Raw genomic sequence first — 16,803 nt, 5'->3', positions numbered from 1 at the left:
ACAGGAACCACTCTGGGTCTTCCAAATGGAGGACATTTAATATAGGGAATTACTTAGAATGATAGCAAAATGGAGAAACCAAACGTGTGATGATGAGACAACCCAAAAATTAACAAAGAAGGAAGCAGTCAACACCCCCTAAGGCTGCAAGAAAGTGGTGTTGTCTGAACCCAACAGCTGTAGCCTCTCTGGGAGCTAAAATCACAACCGGGCTACCTACTGGGAGCTGGGACGAGAGGGTAGGGCTGGAACCATGCAAGAGATGCCCTAGAAAATAAAGAAGGAGAAAATATCTTGGTTTCTCCCCTCTTGCCACCTTTAATCTCCCATGTTGTCTCTCATGCCTATACCTATCTGGTAGCCAGAGGGCAAGTGAGTTTGGGAAATGCAGTTCTCCGCAGTTCAGGGCAGAACATGGGAAAGGTAGAAATGGATCTGAGAGCAGACAGATAGTTGGCCAGCATACTTGTCTGCTACTTTCATTGAAAGCTGCTTCATTCTACCACTGATAATTTCTGTCTCTTCTCAGTGAATAGGGCTGTTTATTTATTTAAGTCACCTTTAGGACAAAGACCTCTGTAAGAATGTGAGAGACTTCCCTGGTGGTCCAGTGGTTAAGAATCCACCTTCCAATGCAGGAGATGCGGGTTTGATCCCTGGTCAGGGAACTAAGATCCCACATGCCGCACGGTCAGCTAAGCCTGTGTGACGCAACTACAGAGCCTGTACGCCTCAAGTAGAGGGAAGCCCACTTGCCACAACTAGAGAGTCCACATGCCGCAGCCAAAAACAATAAATTAAAAAAAAAAAATGTGAGAGAGCTATGAACCCTCTTCCCAGAAAAGTTGCACATAATTTTGCTTATATTTCAGAGGAATTCACAGATTCCCTGAAACCTATCCTGGGATCCTCAATTAAGGACACCTTCTTTTGCTCATTTCTCATTCCAAAAGGCTTTTGCTTTTTTTCCTGGGTACCAATATTCCTATAGTGTCTTCAGTTCAATCTAAACTCTATAATCCTATGAAGGTACAAAACCTCTCTTACTCTAATGTGAAATTTTTTAGGGTACAGACTGGTGCTACTTAAAAATGTAGTCCCCAGGCAGGCGCCAGTCCATGAACTGCTTGTTGCTTGTATGTGTCAGCAGGGTTGTTTTTTTTTTTTTTGGGTTCGTTTGTTTTGTTCTGATTTTATGTAGCAAGACTTTCTCAAAGAAGGAAGCAGTAAGCTAGATTTATATTTATCACAAGCTTCTTATCTCATTGCAGGTCAGCACTTTGAGTAACATTGGTATATAAACTAGATATAAGTAGATTATATAAAAACATAGTTTTACTACCTAAAGTGGATTCAATCAGTCTAAAACATAAGAGGTTTCAGGTTGTTCTTTGTTCTGTTTTCAGGTTGACTGATGCAGTTATTTAGTCCTGTTATTTTAGGAAGAGTATTCCTTCCTTAATAGACCACAAGATTCTCCCTTAATTTAAAATTAAAGCTGCTTTGGAATTCCATGGCGGTCCAGTGGTTAGGACTTGGCACTTTCACTGCCATGGCCCAGGTTCAATCCCTGGTCTGGGAACTAAGAATTAATAAGTAAATACATACATACATACATACATACATACATGCATACATAAATACATAAATAAAATTAAAGCTGCTCTTTTCTTAGCCATCCAGATCTTGGCCTAAGAGTTCTGTTGTCTCCTGTATCCCTCCCACCATCTATTTACTGTCTTTGCTAAACCTTTGGCCTACAGATTTCAAAACAGCCAGCGCTCCTTGCTCTCAAACCTTTTCTGACTGACCTGATCTTAGTTGGCTGTTTTTTCTTTGCTGTTGTTAGTGATGATTTGTTCATCACATTCCTTTAACCCTTGATCTAGTTGTCTCACTCTTTCCTGACCTGCCTCAGCACACCTTGTTGTATTTACGGTGGTAACATTTTCTAGCCTCTCAGTCCTCTTGACTTTTGATTCCAAAGGACTTCTAAAGCCATTTTTACATTATAATTGATGCTGGTTCTATCAAAAGAGAGTATACTTTGCAGACATAGTTTGAAGTGCGGAGAGTCTTTAAAAGGAACATAGCCAGTTCTATTTTTATTAATGTAGAAAAATGTCTCATATGCTCTGTGTTCAAAGAATTTATGTCTAGAAGGATAAAAGTTTTTAATTGCCCTGAAGAAGGGAAGCCGAACTGCCTGTGAAGCTCTTTCATATGATTTTGTTTACTTCACTTTAGAATCAATTAACTTTTAACTCTGATTTGACTTTTCCCCTTTTTCAGTCATTATTGCCCTTTGATCCTAGCAGATTGTTTGGCTGGCAGTCTGCCAACACACTGACTATAGGAGGTAAGTCATTATGGATTCTTCTTGCTTTAGAAGCATTTCAGCAGTGTTGACAGAAGTTCATTTTTGTAAAGCCAACCTAGTTTCCCCTCTGCTTTCTATTTTAAAAATAAAGGCATATTCCACTGGAAAACATTTTCTTTTTTCTTTTTTTTTATTGAAATATCGTTGATTTACAGTATTATGTTAGTTTCAGGTGTACAGCACAGTGATTCAGTTGTATATATATTCTTTCTCTGATTCTTTTCCCTTATAGATTATTACAAAATATTGAATATAGTGCCCTGTGCTATACAGTAGGTCATTGTTGGTTATCCGTTTTATATATAATAGTGTGTATATGTTAATCCCAACCTCCTAACTTATCCCTCCCCACCCTTTCCCCTTTGATAACCATAAGTTTGTTTTCTGTGTCTGTGAGTCTCTTTCTGTTTTGTAAATAAGTTCATTTGTATCGTTTATTTAGATTCCACATACAAGCTATATCATATGATATTTGTCTTTGTCTGACTTATTTCACTTAGTATGATAATCTCTAGGTCCATCCCTGTTGCTGCAGATGGCATTATTTCATTTTTTATGGCGCTCTCTCTCTCTCTCTCTCTCTCTCTCTATGTATATATATATATGTGTCACATTTTCTTTATTCATTTATTTGCTGATGGACATCTAGGTTGCTTCCATGTCTTGGCTATTGTAAATAGTGATGCAGTGAACTTTGGGGTGCTTGTATCTTTTCTGATTATACAGAAAATTATACAGAAAAAATCAGAAAAAATCTGATTATACAGAAAAAATTTACATCTGTAACTCTATTTCTGTCTTGTAGATAAGTTCATTTATACCTTTTTTTTAAGATTCTACATATAAGCATCTACATCTACATCTACATCTACATCTACATCATATGATATTTGTCTTTGTCTGACTTACTTCACTCAGTATGACAATCTCTGGGTCCATCCATGTTGCTGCAAATGGCATTATTTCATTCTTTTTTATGGCTGAGTAATATTCCATTATATATATATGTACCACATCTTCTCTATCCATTCCTCTGTTGATGGACATTTAGGTTGCTTCCATGTCCTGGCTATTGTAAATAGTGCTGCAGTGACCATTGGGGTGCATGTATCTTTTAAAATTATGGCTTTCTCTGGATATATGCCTAGGAGTGGGATTGCTGGATCATATGGTAGCTCTATTTTTAGTTTTTTAAGGAACCTCCATACTGTTTTCCATAGTGGCTGTACTAATTTACATTCTCCCCAACAGTGTAGAAGGGTTCCTTTTTCTCCACACCCTCTCCAGCATTTATTATTTTTAGACTTTTTATGATGGCCATTCTGACCATAGTAAGGTGATACCTCATGGTAGTTTTGATGGAAAACATTTTCTAGGAAGCTGAATTGAAAACATACTGGGAGTTAAAAGTCATTGTATGAGGTCACTAGTGCTTTACTTGCTGGGGAATGTAATATAGACCTTCTGCTTAAATTTCTCCCTTTCCAAAAATCCTTGTTCACTTGCACTATAGTATTATAAAGGTTAAGAGCATAGGTGTTGGCATTAGACAAATCCTGGCTCTACCATGTAATAGCTGTATGACCTTGGGCAACTGATTTAACTTCTCTTCAGTTTTCTATAAAATAAGTAAGTGACAGTGTCCACCTCACATGTTACATGAGAATGAAAGGAGACCAGGCATTTAAAAAGCTGCTGCAGTTCCTGACACATGGTAAGCACCAGATGCACACACACTGCCATCCTCTCTAGACCATAAAACTTCCCGATTTTTTTTGTGTGTGTTATTCTTAAACTCTGCTTTTTCTATTTCTTTTTTACTTATTCATTTTGAATTAGCCTTTAATATCATATTACCTGTGGTGCCTCTGCCTACATTACTCTAAAGGAGGCTTCAAATTAGTACTTTTCACATAATATATACCTTGTAATATATACCCTGTAAATATTTATTGACTTATGTAAAAGTGCATTTTCTAATGTGTCAGTTTTATAAGTTCAAATTTCAATATATTGAATTTACCTAGTGCCTAGTGCAGTGCCGGGCCTATAATAGATATTCAATCGATATTTGTTCAGTGCAGGATAAAGTAGTGCTTATCGCATTTTCAAGTGAAAATATTCTAATCTCAGTGAGGTTACCGGAGAGTAGACAGAATCCCCTGTACTGTTCTAATGCCTCCAACTCCATCAGCCAGAGTCCTGAGGCCCTGGTGGAGATGGAACACTCTACTGGGTACACAGAGGAAGCTGAAGGCATGTGCCCTGCCTGATTTTTAGAAGTTTAAAGCATATTTGAGGCAATAAAGCACAAATTAAATGAAACAGTTATCATGAAGACATAATACGGATTTTTTAAATTGGAGAGTTGTATTTAATTAGAATGTTGACTTCTTTTATCATATGGTTTTACCACTGAAAGTGGCCACAAGGCAACTGCGTGGTGATTTGGCTTCTGCAGCAGGCCAGAGAAAAATTTCTCTTCAGGTAGAATTTTCTCTTATGCAAAATCTCCATACTAGCCACCAAACCACTAAAACTTCAGGGTCTTATTTGAATAAAAACTCAAGTTTGTTCATTCAGCTTTATATGAACTCAGCAAATATTGAATGAATGAATGGTTTTATATGTAATTGTAAGTTACCAGAGTCACTCTGATCTTACAAAGAATACAGATAAGGCGTGTGACAGTTTTTTAATCTCAGAGGAGGTATACTTTTAAGTAATAGCTTTGTAAGATGACAGACTCCTCTAAAGTCTTCAAGTCCCGTTTTTTTAATAAGAGCTAAGTCACAATATAAAAAGCCCTTGGAATTCCATGGGAGGGATACAACTTTATTTCAGAAATAAGCTCTGAACTTTGAAAATAAGAGCAGATGCACTGTTAACAGTTCAAAATGTTGTTTTGTCTCGTTTTTTTAATAGGTAGTAAGCAGTTAAGAAGCAGTTAACTGTTCCTATCAAGCCCTAACTTTGTTTCATACCAACTTTTCACATCCAAATATCTTTTGACTTCGTATTTTTCTAAAAAGATAAAAAAAATTTTTTTCTGCTTTTTTTGTGGACACAGAGGAACTTTTGACTACTCTGCTGGTCTTGGAAAGTTGGTATCATGATGTAGATAATAAGGTGCTCTATGAATCCAACATCAGAAAGTACAGGTAGTGATAACAAAAGTTTATTAGGAGGGTATTAATATGGAGAAAAGGATGTTCTTCTCAAAGTATTTGTTGGAGAAAGGTACAGTGAGTTGGCCTTGGTGAATAGAGGATTCATATAAATATGAGCTGCATGAATGAATTAAAAAGCTACACTTGCAAATCATTAGCAGAGATTTTGTAGTTAAAGGGTTATTGCCACTGTGAACTTAATGGATCATCAAATACAAAATTAAAGCATCTAAAATAACAAGTAAGTTCAGTAGGGGAAAAGCATAGTTTATGTTTTGTTTTGGTTTTTTTTGCTGTACGCGGGCCTCTCACTGTTGTGGCCTCTCCCGTTGTGGAGCACAGGCTCTGGAGGCGCAGGCTTAGCGGCCATGGCTCACGGGCCTAGCTGCTCCGCGGCATGTGGGATCTTCCCAGACCGGGGCACGAACCCGTGTCCCCTGCTTCGGCAGGCGGACTCTCAACCACTGCGCCACCAGGGAAGCCCCTGTTTATAAGTTTTTATGCAGCTTCTCAGGTACACATTTTTGTATAAAATGAGGGCTACCTCCACGTATTAAAATAAAATTATTACATCCTGGTGGTTCAAAGTGATACACAGTGGTACAAAATGATTACAGCAACCAGTTTTCTTTTACCATTGCAGAGTAAAGTTTTCCACATGCAGATCTGCAACTAATCATGGTGAGGTGCAGAGGATTAATACTGCTTCACTTTCCCCCCAGATGCAGCGAGTCAGCTCCCACATTTCTCTAGCCCTGACCTGGTTAATAAATATGCTATAGTAGAACGTCTGAATTTTGCTTATTATTTACATCATGGACGACCATCGTTTGCGTTTGGTACTTTTCTGATTCAGGAATTAACCAAGAGCAAGACCCCCAAGCAGCTGTAAGTATTGTACTTTTACACATGCATATAAATGCATATAAAAAACCTATTGGAAACATACCACAGTTAGTAATTATATTTGACTGGGGAATTATATATATATGTATTTTTTCATTTGTGCTTTTCTGTATATCCCAGATTTTTGGCATTTAGCTTGTCTTACTTTTGTGTTTTTTGTTTGTTTGTATTTTGGCCCGCACCATGCAGCTTGCGGGATCTTAGTTCCCCCACCAGGGATTGAACCCATGCCCCCTGCAGTGGAAGCATGGAGTCCTAACCACTGGACCACCAGGGAATTCCCTTACTTTTGTTAATAGGAAAAAAGATTAAAATATATTTTAAATAAGATAATAAATATATCTGAAAACCATGTTTTTAAATAATGATCCAGGAGCTTGCCAAATGTTAGCAATTATTATAAAGAGGGAATTCTATAGTGAGATGTGAATTCTGTATTTAAGATCTTGGTCTTTTATAATTCACTTTTATAAAGCACAGAATTGGGAGGAGTATTTGATATAATCAGCAGCTAAATACAGATTTATTTTATTTATTGTTTTATAGTTAACAAAATAATGCATCTTTATGTTAAAATATTTAAGTAGGTCAGAAGGGTGAAAAATGAAAGAAAAAAGTCCCTCATTCTCTCATCTTCATTCTACATGGTGTATAAACATGGTTAATTTCTTGTGCATCTTTCCTCAAAATTTTTCTATTCATGTAAAAGTACATATATGAGTCGTTTAAAATGTATGTGCTTTATGATGTCAAATTTTAGGTGGCATTAATTTGCTTGGTAGTTTGTGTACATACAATTAATAAGATCATAAGTTGGTAGTCTTTCATAAGTTCTATTCCACGTTCCTTGAATAAAGTTGGAAGCAAAAATAATTTGGACTATGAGTAGGCATTTTAGGAGAAGGTAAATATAAGGGAATAGGGGGCTATGGAGCCAGAAGGAGACTAAAAGCTACCTAGAGCCTAAATGGATGTATATAAGGGGTGAAAAAGGGAAGGGGGAGGAAGTCAAAAATCGCATGCATCTGATGCTCCAAGTATCACTGATGTAATTCAATCTGCTTTTCCTGGTGAGAAAAAATGTTCACGTGCTCATGTGATTTTGATTCCTTTCTTTTTCAGAATCCAGCAAGTAGGCAATGAAGCCTATGTTTTAGGGCTCTCCTCCTTCCACATACCATCAATAGGAGCTGCCTGTGTTTGTTTCTTAGAACTGCTTGGCCTCGACAGCCTCAAGCTCAGAGTTGATATGAAAGTGGCCAATATAATTTTGAGCTACACGTGTAGAAATGAAGATGCTCAGTACAACTTTATCAGAGAGTCTCTAGGTACAGCACCTTTATGTCATTTGTTGAGAGGACAAGGGACAAATAGGTCTAAGGCATTGAATTGTGAGTGATTGGGGAGGAAACAGTTATCTTCTGTTTCATCCTTCTTCTGCAGAATTTTTGCACTTTATCTCACTTTATTGGGCCCTTTAATGGGTTTCTGAAATGTCTCTGGGCCATACTCTTCAAACAGAACTGCCCAGTTCCCGACCTTTTCTCTTGACCATATTTTGTTGTTTATATTTCTTATAGCTGAAAAACTATCTAAACTGGCTATGGGTGAAAAGTCAACCATAGAAGAATTGCTTGTTCTCTTAGAAGAAGGTATATGGGACAGCATTCAGCAGCAGGAAATAAAGAGGTTTGTGAGTTGCGATCCCAGCCTCTTTTCTAGCAAGCTTTATTGTTCCAATCTGTTTGCCTAGTCTTTCTGCCAACACATGTTTTCACCAGACCTTATCTTCTTACTCATCGAGCACATAACAGATTTCAATTGCATCTTGCCATCAGTAAAAGAAGGGTGAAGATAATGATTCCCTCTTTACAGATAGAGTTTCCAAGAGGTGGAGAAGAGCTTTGTCTCCTCTACTGTGCTGCTGGTCTGAGAAGTCTCTTAAGTGTTACATGTTGAAATCATTTCAGAAGGAGCACGATAGATGTCACAAAATTTGACTCTTAAGTGATGTCCTTGATTTTTTTCTTGCTAATATATGTCCATATAATATATGGAAGGTGAGGTGACCATCTGGCCACAAAAGCCCCTCTCCTTATACATTTATGTCATCTTTCCTCTGTGCTATTCTCCACTGGGGCTGACCCGCTACCCCGACCCTGGGAATGCACCATTCTCGTGTACCTCCTGTCACTGACTGTTCTCAGCAGTTTCCTTCTCAGCAGGTACCCTCCCCTTAGCAAGGAAGCCCAGGCACCGATCAGGGCTCTCATAGTCTAAAGTGAATCATGCAAGAGAATTAAGCACTCAGACAATTTCTTGAGTGACTATTTTTCTCAATTCTCCTAAAGATGGTGCATAGCTGGTTTGATAGATACTTGGTTGATAAAAAAGGAATGAATTTTGCCAGTATGCTAAGAAAGTTATTGTACATTATGGGTGAAAGAGTCCTTTTTTCCCCCAAAGCAGTCTAATAAGTATTTGTTGAAAGGCTTTTTAGAGAATATACTGTAGTTTATTTTTTACTAAGTTTCCAGTTTAAAGCTACATTTTAACGAGTTTTTTCCTCTTACCCCCCACCCCCACTCCCAATTATAGGTTATCCAGTGAATCCAGCAGCCAGTGGGCATTAGTGGTACAATTCTGCAGGCTCCACAATCTGAAACTGAGCACCTCTTACCTTAGAGAATGTGCCAAAGCAAATGATTGGTTACAGTTTATTATTCACAGCCAACTCCATAATTACCACCCAGAGGAGGTAAGCAACCAATTGTTGCCAGTTTTTCAAGAAGAGAAATTGGAACACTTCTCAGAAGACAGTGTTCTTTCTGTTGTGTATACATAGGCTTTTGTTTGCTATGATACTATTATTTTTACTAAGATTTCAGTGGGTTGGCTTCAGAGGACTAGTCATTACTACTAAAGAGCTGAAGGAAGAGTTTTTGTGACTCCAGATTGAATATGGAAACTTACTCAAACACAACAACTATGTAAAATTATATGGTCACCTCTGACGCAGTTCAGGGTGAGAAAGAACAATTGTGCCTATGCTTTTCTCCAACATTTTCAGCTCCAGCTGAAATTGGAAGTTGGTTGTCTTTTTTGATCATCAATCATCTAATATGTTTTCTAGGTGAAATCTCTTCTCCAATATTTCAGCCCTGTTCTTCAAGACCACTTAAGACTGGCTTTTGAGAACTTGCCCTCAGTGTCCAAGTCTAGAATGGACAGTGATCAAGTCTGCAACAAGTCCCCGCAGGAACTGCAAAGAAACAAAGTAGAGATGACTGATTTCTTTGAAATTCTGCTTCAGTGCTCAGAGGTGCCAAACTCCTGGTGCTGGCTCCTGGCAGAAGCAGTGAAACAACAGGCCCCAATCCTTAGTGTCCTGGCCTCATGTGTCCAGGTGAGAATCTTGAGAAGCCTACATTAGGGACTCAGAGGGCAGTAGAAAAAGTGGGAAGAGACAGGGAAGGCTGATAATCAGGGAGAATGTGAGGTGATGACAGTGAGGCCCTAGCATGTGCTTCCAAGGTCACTGCCACTTTTTGTGCTTCCCCAGCTTAGGCTTCAGGCCATCTAGTGCATTTCCTTGTGCCTTAATGTTCAGTAACTTAAGTGATCAGAGCCTTGGCTTCCGGTTGGCAGTCATAGAGAAGGATGCTTTGGTGGACCGACCACATCTGTGTCTTGAGCAGGAAAGAGGGATGCTCCGAACAGTCCCTTGATCAGCAGTTCTGTAGAGGACAGTCTTGTTTTCTTATACTTAGTACTTTGCTGACCTCCACATATATCCCCTCGGTTTCTTGGCCTTTTGACCTACTATACTCTGCAGGACAGTTTATAACTGGTTGTTCCCTTGGTTGTTCATTAGAGTTTGTTTCATGTTTGAAGGATTTTCAAGTCATTTTAACCAATTTCGTGAGGTGACTTGTTCTAAACAGGAAATATTCATCTGTAGTTGTAGCATTACTGGAAGCTTCTGCAGTCAAGTAATCCATGTGCAGTCATTATCTTATTTTGAAAAGTTCTTATCCACTGGCAGGACGCCAGTGCTATTCCTTGCCTCTGTGTTTGGATCATCACTTCTGTGGAGCACAGTGTTGCAGCTGAAGCAATGGGACACATTCAGGACTCAATGGAGGGCCATACTTGGGACCTTGAGGACCTCTCAGTCATCTGGAGGACATTATTAACACGGCAGAAGAGCAAAACTCTCATCAGAGGTTTCCAGCTTTTCTTTAAGGTAGTGTTAGTTCATTTCTTTCCTCAGTTTAAAAGGGTTACTTCAGAATATCCCCCGTTGGCTTTTAAAATTATTCCTATCTCTGGGATTTTTTTTTTAAGCCAACAACAGATAACGATATTAGAACTATCATTTATTTAGCACAGTGCTTTATATATATTATTTTAGTCGATTCTAACAATAATCCTATATAAAGTAATATTTTAGAAGAATGTTATGAAGTGATATTATCCTCATTTTACAGAGTGATATACCAAAGCTCACAGAACTTAAGTAACATGCCCAGGGTCTCAGAGTACTTTAGTAAGTGGTTTACTTATGGTTCAGATCCATAATCTCTAATTCTAAAACTCCTATCCTCTGACCAAAAAGCTCCCACCAAAGTGATGGAAATGTATGGATTAATGCCACAAACAAGCAGTAGGTTAACAGATCAGTGGAGCCCATTACCCAGGAGTGTATGTAGAGGTGTCTTAGCAGCGTCTAATGGAATATCTCTTGCTCATGTGTAGTGGACCAAGTATAGACTGGAGTATGGACTGTTGAGTAGGTGTACCTGGCCTGAGTATCTTTTTTCCAAAAGGAAATATAAATTTAATTTCCTTTCTTTTTAATATACATGATTTCATTCTACTACAAAGCTGTTATTAATAGTTTTGTTTTTTACTTTAACCTCTCCTATATTGGCATTACTCATTGAGAATGTAGTATTGATTAAGTGTCAGGATTTTTAACTTCATTCAAACTCTTCCTCAAAGGAGTCCCCATTACTCTTCATGATGGAGATGTATGAACTGTGTATGTTCTTCAAGAATTATGAGGAAGCCGAAGCTAAACTTCTGGAGTTCCAGAAGAGCCTTGAAACTGTAAGTTGGAATTATAGTGCTCTTTCTTGCTGATCTGAAATTGGCTAAAGTGGCCTCTCGTCTGCTCGTAGTCAGGATGTGGCAGCAGTTGAATAGCTGTTACGTGGCATAATGCAAACTGAATCATTTGTATTGTTCCAGAGATGGAGAGGCAGGACAGGAGTTGCAGGGACCTTGCTTACAGCACATCAGTTGCCATGGATGACAGAGAGGTTTCATCCAGTGTGCTAATGAACTCTTATCAGTATCCTGAGGCCGCAGCCAAGCTCAGTGGGAAAGGGAATAATGGTATCCACTGTGGATGCTACAGAGGAGTGTGGGGGTACATGGGCCATGTTTTGCCAATCCACAATAACTCCAAGAGCATTGAGAGTGAGGGGTGTTTAATACTGCTTTATTCACTGTGACAGAAAATAATGGTTTTTTCCATCAACACTCCTTGTGGTCTCTGTCCAAATGATGCTGAGCCTTATGGTCAATTTCAGGCTTTACCTATTCTGATGCTTGTTTCAGAGCTATTTACATGTGGAGCTAATTAACCCTATGGAAGAAAGAGGAAGCTGTAAAAAAGGAAAATATGCCTTAGTCCTGCTTGGGGTTTCAGCACTTTTGCCCTCTCTATCCCAAAAAAGCTTTATGATAAATGAGACAAAACCGTATACTGATTTTACCCAACAAATACATCACAGTGGAACTTGTGTATATGATTTTCCTCTCAATCACATTCGTCTTAACTGTAATGAAGATTTTAAAGTTTTATTATTCGAAAATACTGAATCAGTTATTCAAATATGCCTGAAGTTCCTAAATCACAGAAAATAGGGACATTCATTTCCTTCATCTGTCACTCTCCATGGCTAGAGCCATACAGTATCTTCTTTTTTTTAAATTATTTTTAAAAATTGTGATAAAATACACATAACATTTACCATCTTAACCTTGTTTTCTTAAACAGGCGTCTTTTTTTAAATTTTAATTTATTTTATTTATTTATTTTTGGCTGCGTTGGGTCTTCGTTGCTGCACACGGGCTTTCTCTTGTTGCGGCGAGTGGGGGCTACTCTTCCTTGCAGTGCACGGGCTTCTCATTGCGGTGGCTTCTCATTGTGGAGCACAGGCCCTAGGCTCATGGGTTTCAGAAATTGTGGCATGCGGGCTCAGTAATTGTGGCTCATGGGCTCTAGAGCGCAGGCTCAGTAGTTGTGGCACACGGGCTTAGTTGCTCTGTGGCATGTGGGATCTTCCCGGGCCAGGGCTCGAACCCGTCTTCCCTTGCATTGGCAGGCAGATTCTTAATCACTGCACCACCAGGGAAGCCCTATACCATCTTAACCATTTTTAAGTACATAGTTCAGTGGCATTAACTACATTCACATTGTTGTGCAACCATCAGCACCACCATCCATCCGGATAGCTCTCTTTTCTTTTTTTTTTTCCCATAACTCTCTTTTCATCTTGTAAAATTCTCCACTCTCCCCTCCCACTAGCCCCTGTCAATCACCATTCTACTTTCTGTCTTTATGATTTTGACTAAGTACCTCACAGAAGTGGAATCATACAGTATTTTTCTTCTTGTGACTGGCTTATTTCACTTAACATAATGTCCTCAAGATTCGTCCATGTTGTAACGTGTGTCAGAATTTCCTCCCTTTTTAGTGCTAAATAATATTCCATTGTATTTATATATCACATTTTGCCTATCCATTCATCCATCAGTGGACATTTGAGTTGCTTCTATTTTTTAGCTTTTGCAAATAATACTGCTATGAACATTGTGTACGAATATATATAGACCTTGCTTTTAATTTGTTTGGGTATCTACCTAGAAGTGAAATTGCTGGATGACATGGTAATTCTATTTCTGATATTTTGAGGAACTGCCATACTGTTTTCCATAGCAGCTATACTATTCCCACTAACAGTACACAGGCTTCCAATTTTCCACATCCTCTTCAGCACTTGTTTTCTGTTTTTTTGTTTTTTTGTTTGTTTTTTTTTGCGGTTCGCAGGCCTCTCACTGTTGTGGCCTCTCCTGTTGCGGAGCACAGGCTCCGGAGGTGCAGGCTCAGCGGCCATGGCTCACGGGCGGGCCCAGCCGCTCTGCAGCATGTGGGATCCTCCTGGACCGGGGCACGAACCCCTGTCCCCTGCATCAGCAGGCGGACTCTCAACCACTGTGCCACCAGGGAAGCCCTGTTTTCTGTATTTTTGATAGTAGTCATCCTAATGGGTGTGAGATGGTATCTCATTGTATTTTTGATTTGCATTTCCCTAATGATTAGTGATGTTGAGCATCTTTTCATGTGCTTATTGGCCATTTGTATATCTTCTTTGGAGAAATGTCTATTCAAGTCCTTTGCCCATTTTTGAATTGAGTTGCTTGTTTTTTTGGTTGTTGAATTTTAGGAATTGTCTATATATTCTGGATATTAATCCCATGTCATACGTATGATTTGTAAATATTTCCTCCCATTCTGTGGGTTGCCTTTTTACTCTGTTGATGGTGTCCTTTGATGCACAAAATTGTTTAAATTTTCATGAAGTCCAATTTGCATATTTTTTTTTTGCTACCTGTGCCTGTGGTATCCTAGCCAAGAAATTATTGCCAAATCCAGTGTTGTGAAGCTCTTATCCTGTGTTTTCTTCTAAGAGTTATATTGTTTTAGGTCTTACATATTTAGGTCCTTGGTCCATTTTGAGTTAATTTTTGTGTAGGTTGTTAGGTAAGGGTCCAACTTCATTTTTTTGCATGTGGATATCCAGTTTTCCCAGCACCATTTGTTGAAAAGACTGTTCTTTCCTTATTGAATGGTCTTGGCACCCTTGTCAAATATCATTTGACCATGTATATGAGGGTTTATTTCTGGGCTTTCTTTTCTTAGCCATTGGTCTATATGTCTGTCTTCATTGGCTATTTTGATTACTGTAGTAGCTTTGTAGTAAGTTTTGAAATCAGGAAGAGTGAGTCCTCTAGTTTTTTTAGTTTTTTTCAAGATCGTTTTGGCTATTTGGGGTCCCTTGAGATTCCATATGATTTTAGAATTTTCTGTAAAAACAAAATGTCATAGGGATTGCATTGAATCTGTAGATTTTGGGGATAGTAATGAGATTTTAACTATAGTAAGACTTCCAATTCATAAACATGGAATGTGTTTCCATTTACTTATGTCTTTAGTTTCTTTCAGTGGTGTTTTGTAGTTTTCATTGTACAAGTCTTTTACCTCATTGGTTAAGTTAATTCCTAAGTACTTTATTCTTTTTTTTTTTTTTTTTGACTGCACCATGTGGCATGTGGCATCCTAGCTCCCTGACCAGGGATTGAACCCCCATCCCCTGCAGTGGAAGCACAGAGTCTTAAACACTGTACCTCCAGGGAAGTCCTATTCTTTTTGATGCTGTTGGAAATGGAAACATTTTATAATTTCCTTTTCAGATTGCTCATTGTTTGTGTATAGCAATGCAACTGATTTTTGTGTGTTGACTTTGTATCCTGCTACTTTGCTCAATTCATTTACCCTTAAGTTTTATGGTGGAATCTTTAGGGTTTTCTATATAAGATCATACCTGCAAACAGAGATCATTTTATTCCTTTCCAACTTGGATGCGTTTTATTTCTTTTTCTTGCCTAAGCACGCTGGCTAGAACTTACAGAACTGTGTTGAATAGAAGTGGTGAAAGCAGGCATCTTTGCCTTGTTCCTGATCTTAGAGGAATGCTCTCAGTCTTGCACCATTGAGTATGATGTTTGTTGTGGGTTTTTCACATAAGGCTTTTATTATGTGGAGGTAGTTTCCTTCTATTCCTAGTTTGTTGAGTGTTTTTTTTTTATCATGCGGTGGTGTTTAATTTTGTCACATACTTTTTCTGCATCAATTAAGATGATCATGTGGGGTTTTTTTTCCCTTCATTCTGTTGAAGAAAACTGTGACATATACATTGAATTTTGTATGTTGAACCATTCTTGCATTCCAGGAATAAATCCCATTTGGTTATGGTATATAATCCTTTTAATACGCTGCTGAATTCAGATTGCGAGTCTTGTGTTGAGGATTTTTGCATCAGCGTTCATAAGGGATATTGGTCTGTAGTTTTCTTGTAGTGTCTTTATCTGTCTTTGGTATCAAGATTATGCTGGTTTCACAGAATAAGTAGGGAAGTGTTCTCTCCTCTCCAGTTTTTTGGAAAAGTTTGAGAAAGATTGGTATTAGTTTTTTAAATGTTTGGTAGAATTCATCAGTAAACCCATCAGGTCCATGGCTTTTCTTTGTTAGGAATTGGTTTTGGTTTTGTTTTGCGGTTGGGAGATTTTTGACTACTGATTAAATCTCCTTACTAGGAGATTTGGTCTATTCAGATATCTATTTCTTTGTGATTTAGTCTTGGTAGGTTTTGTGTTTCAAGGGATCTGTCCTTTTCATCTAGATCATCCAGCTTTTTGGCATACAGTTGTTCATAGTACTCTCTTATAATCCTTTTGATTTCTGTAGAATAGGTAGTAATGTCCCCACTTTCATTTCTGATTTAGTAATTTGAGTCTTCTTTAAAAATGTGTTGTTTAATTTCCACAATTTTGTCAGTTTTCCAGTTTTCCTTTTGTTATTGACTTCTAACATCATCTCATTGAAGTCAGAGAAGATACTTCATATGATATCTGTATTTTAAAATCTATGAGACTTAATTGGAGTTAACATATGTTCTATCCTGGAAAATATGCCATGTGAACTCGAGAAGAATGTGTTTTTTATTGTTGTTGGGTAGAGTGTTCTGTGTATGTCTGTTAGATCTAGTTGGTTTATTGTGTGAAGTCCTCTCTTTCCTTACTTGTCTCCTGTCAGGTTATTCTGTCCATTATTGTAAGCAGAGTACTGGCATACCTTTGAGATATTGCAGGTTCAGTTCCAGACAACCGCACTAAAGTGAATATCACAATAAAGTGAGTCACATGGACTTTTTGGTTTCCCAGTGCATATAAAAGTTATGTTTACACTATACTGTAGTCTGTTAAGGGTGCAATAGTATTATGTCTAAAAATATATATATACATACCTTAATTTAAAAACACTTTATTGCTAAAAAATGGTAGTTCTAAGTTCAGTCTTTTAAGGAAACTCCATACTGTTCTCCATAGTGGCTGTATCAATTTACATTCCCACCAGCAGTGCAGGAGGGTTCCCTTTTCTCCACACCCTCTCCAGCATTTATTGTTTGTAGATTTTTTGATGATGGCCATTCTGAT

The 16,803-nt window shown here is 38.2% G+C and overlaps 1 protein-coding gene across 2 annotated transcripts in view; it reads left to right on the top strand.

Moving 5' to 3' along the window:
- SPG11 (SPG11 vesicle trafficking associated, spatacsin) overlaps positions 1–16,803 on the top strand; it is a 76,402-nt gene that overhangs the window by 32,919 nt on the left and 26,680 nt on the right. For both annotated transcript variants that reach the window (XM_060149103.1, XM_060149096.1), the window contains exons 20-27: positions 2,293–2,359; positions 6,273–6,438; positions 7,579–7,784; positions 8,037–8,145; positions 9,055–9,214; positions 9,590–9,862; positions 10,502–10,702; positions 11,461–11,568. In XM_060149103.1, the coding sequence (XP_060005086.1) occupies positions 2,293–2,359; positions 6,273–6,438; positions 7,579–7,784; positions 8,037–8,145; positions 9,055–9,214; positions 9,590–9,862; positions 10,502–10,702; positions 11,461–11,568 (1,290 nt within the window). The remainder of the gene's footprint in view (positions 1–2,292; positions 2,360–6,272; positions 6,439–7,578; positions 7,785–8,036; positions 8,146–9,054; positions 9,215–9,589; positions 9,863–10,501; positions 10,703–11,460; positions 11,569–16,803) is intronic.

This window comes from Lagenorhynchus albirostris, chromosome 1, assembly GCF_949774975.1.
Source record: "Lagenorhynchus albirostris chromosome 1, mLagAlb1.1, whole genome shotgun sequence".
Classification (NCBI taxonomy): Eukaryota; Metazoa; Chordata; class Mammalia; order Artiodactyla; family Delphinidae; genus Lagenorhynchus; species Lagenorhynchus albirostris.
Note: the sequence above shows the minus strand (reverse complement) of the source record. Positions and strands in the feature narration are given on the sequence as shown.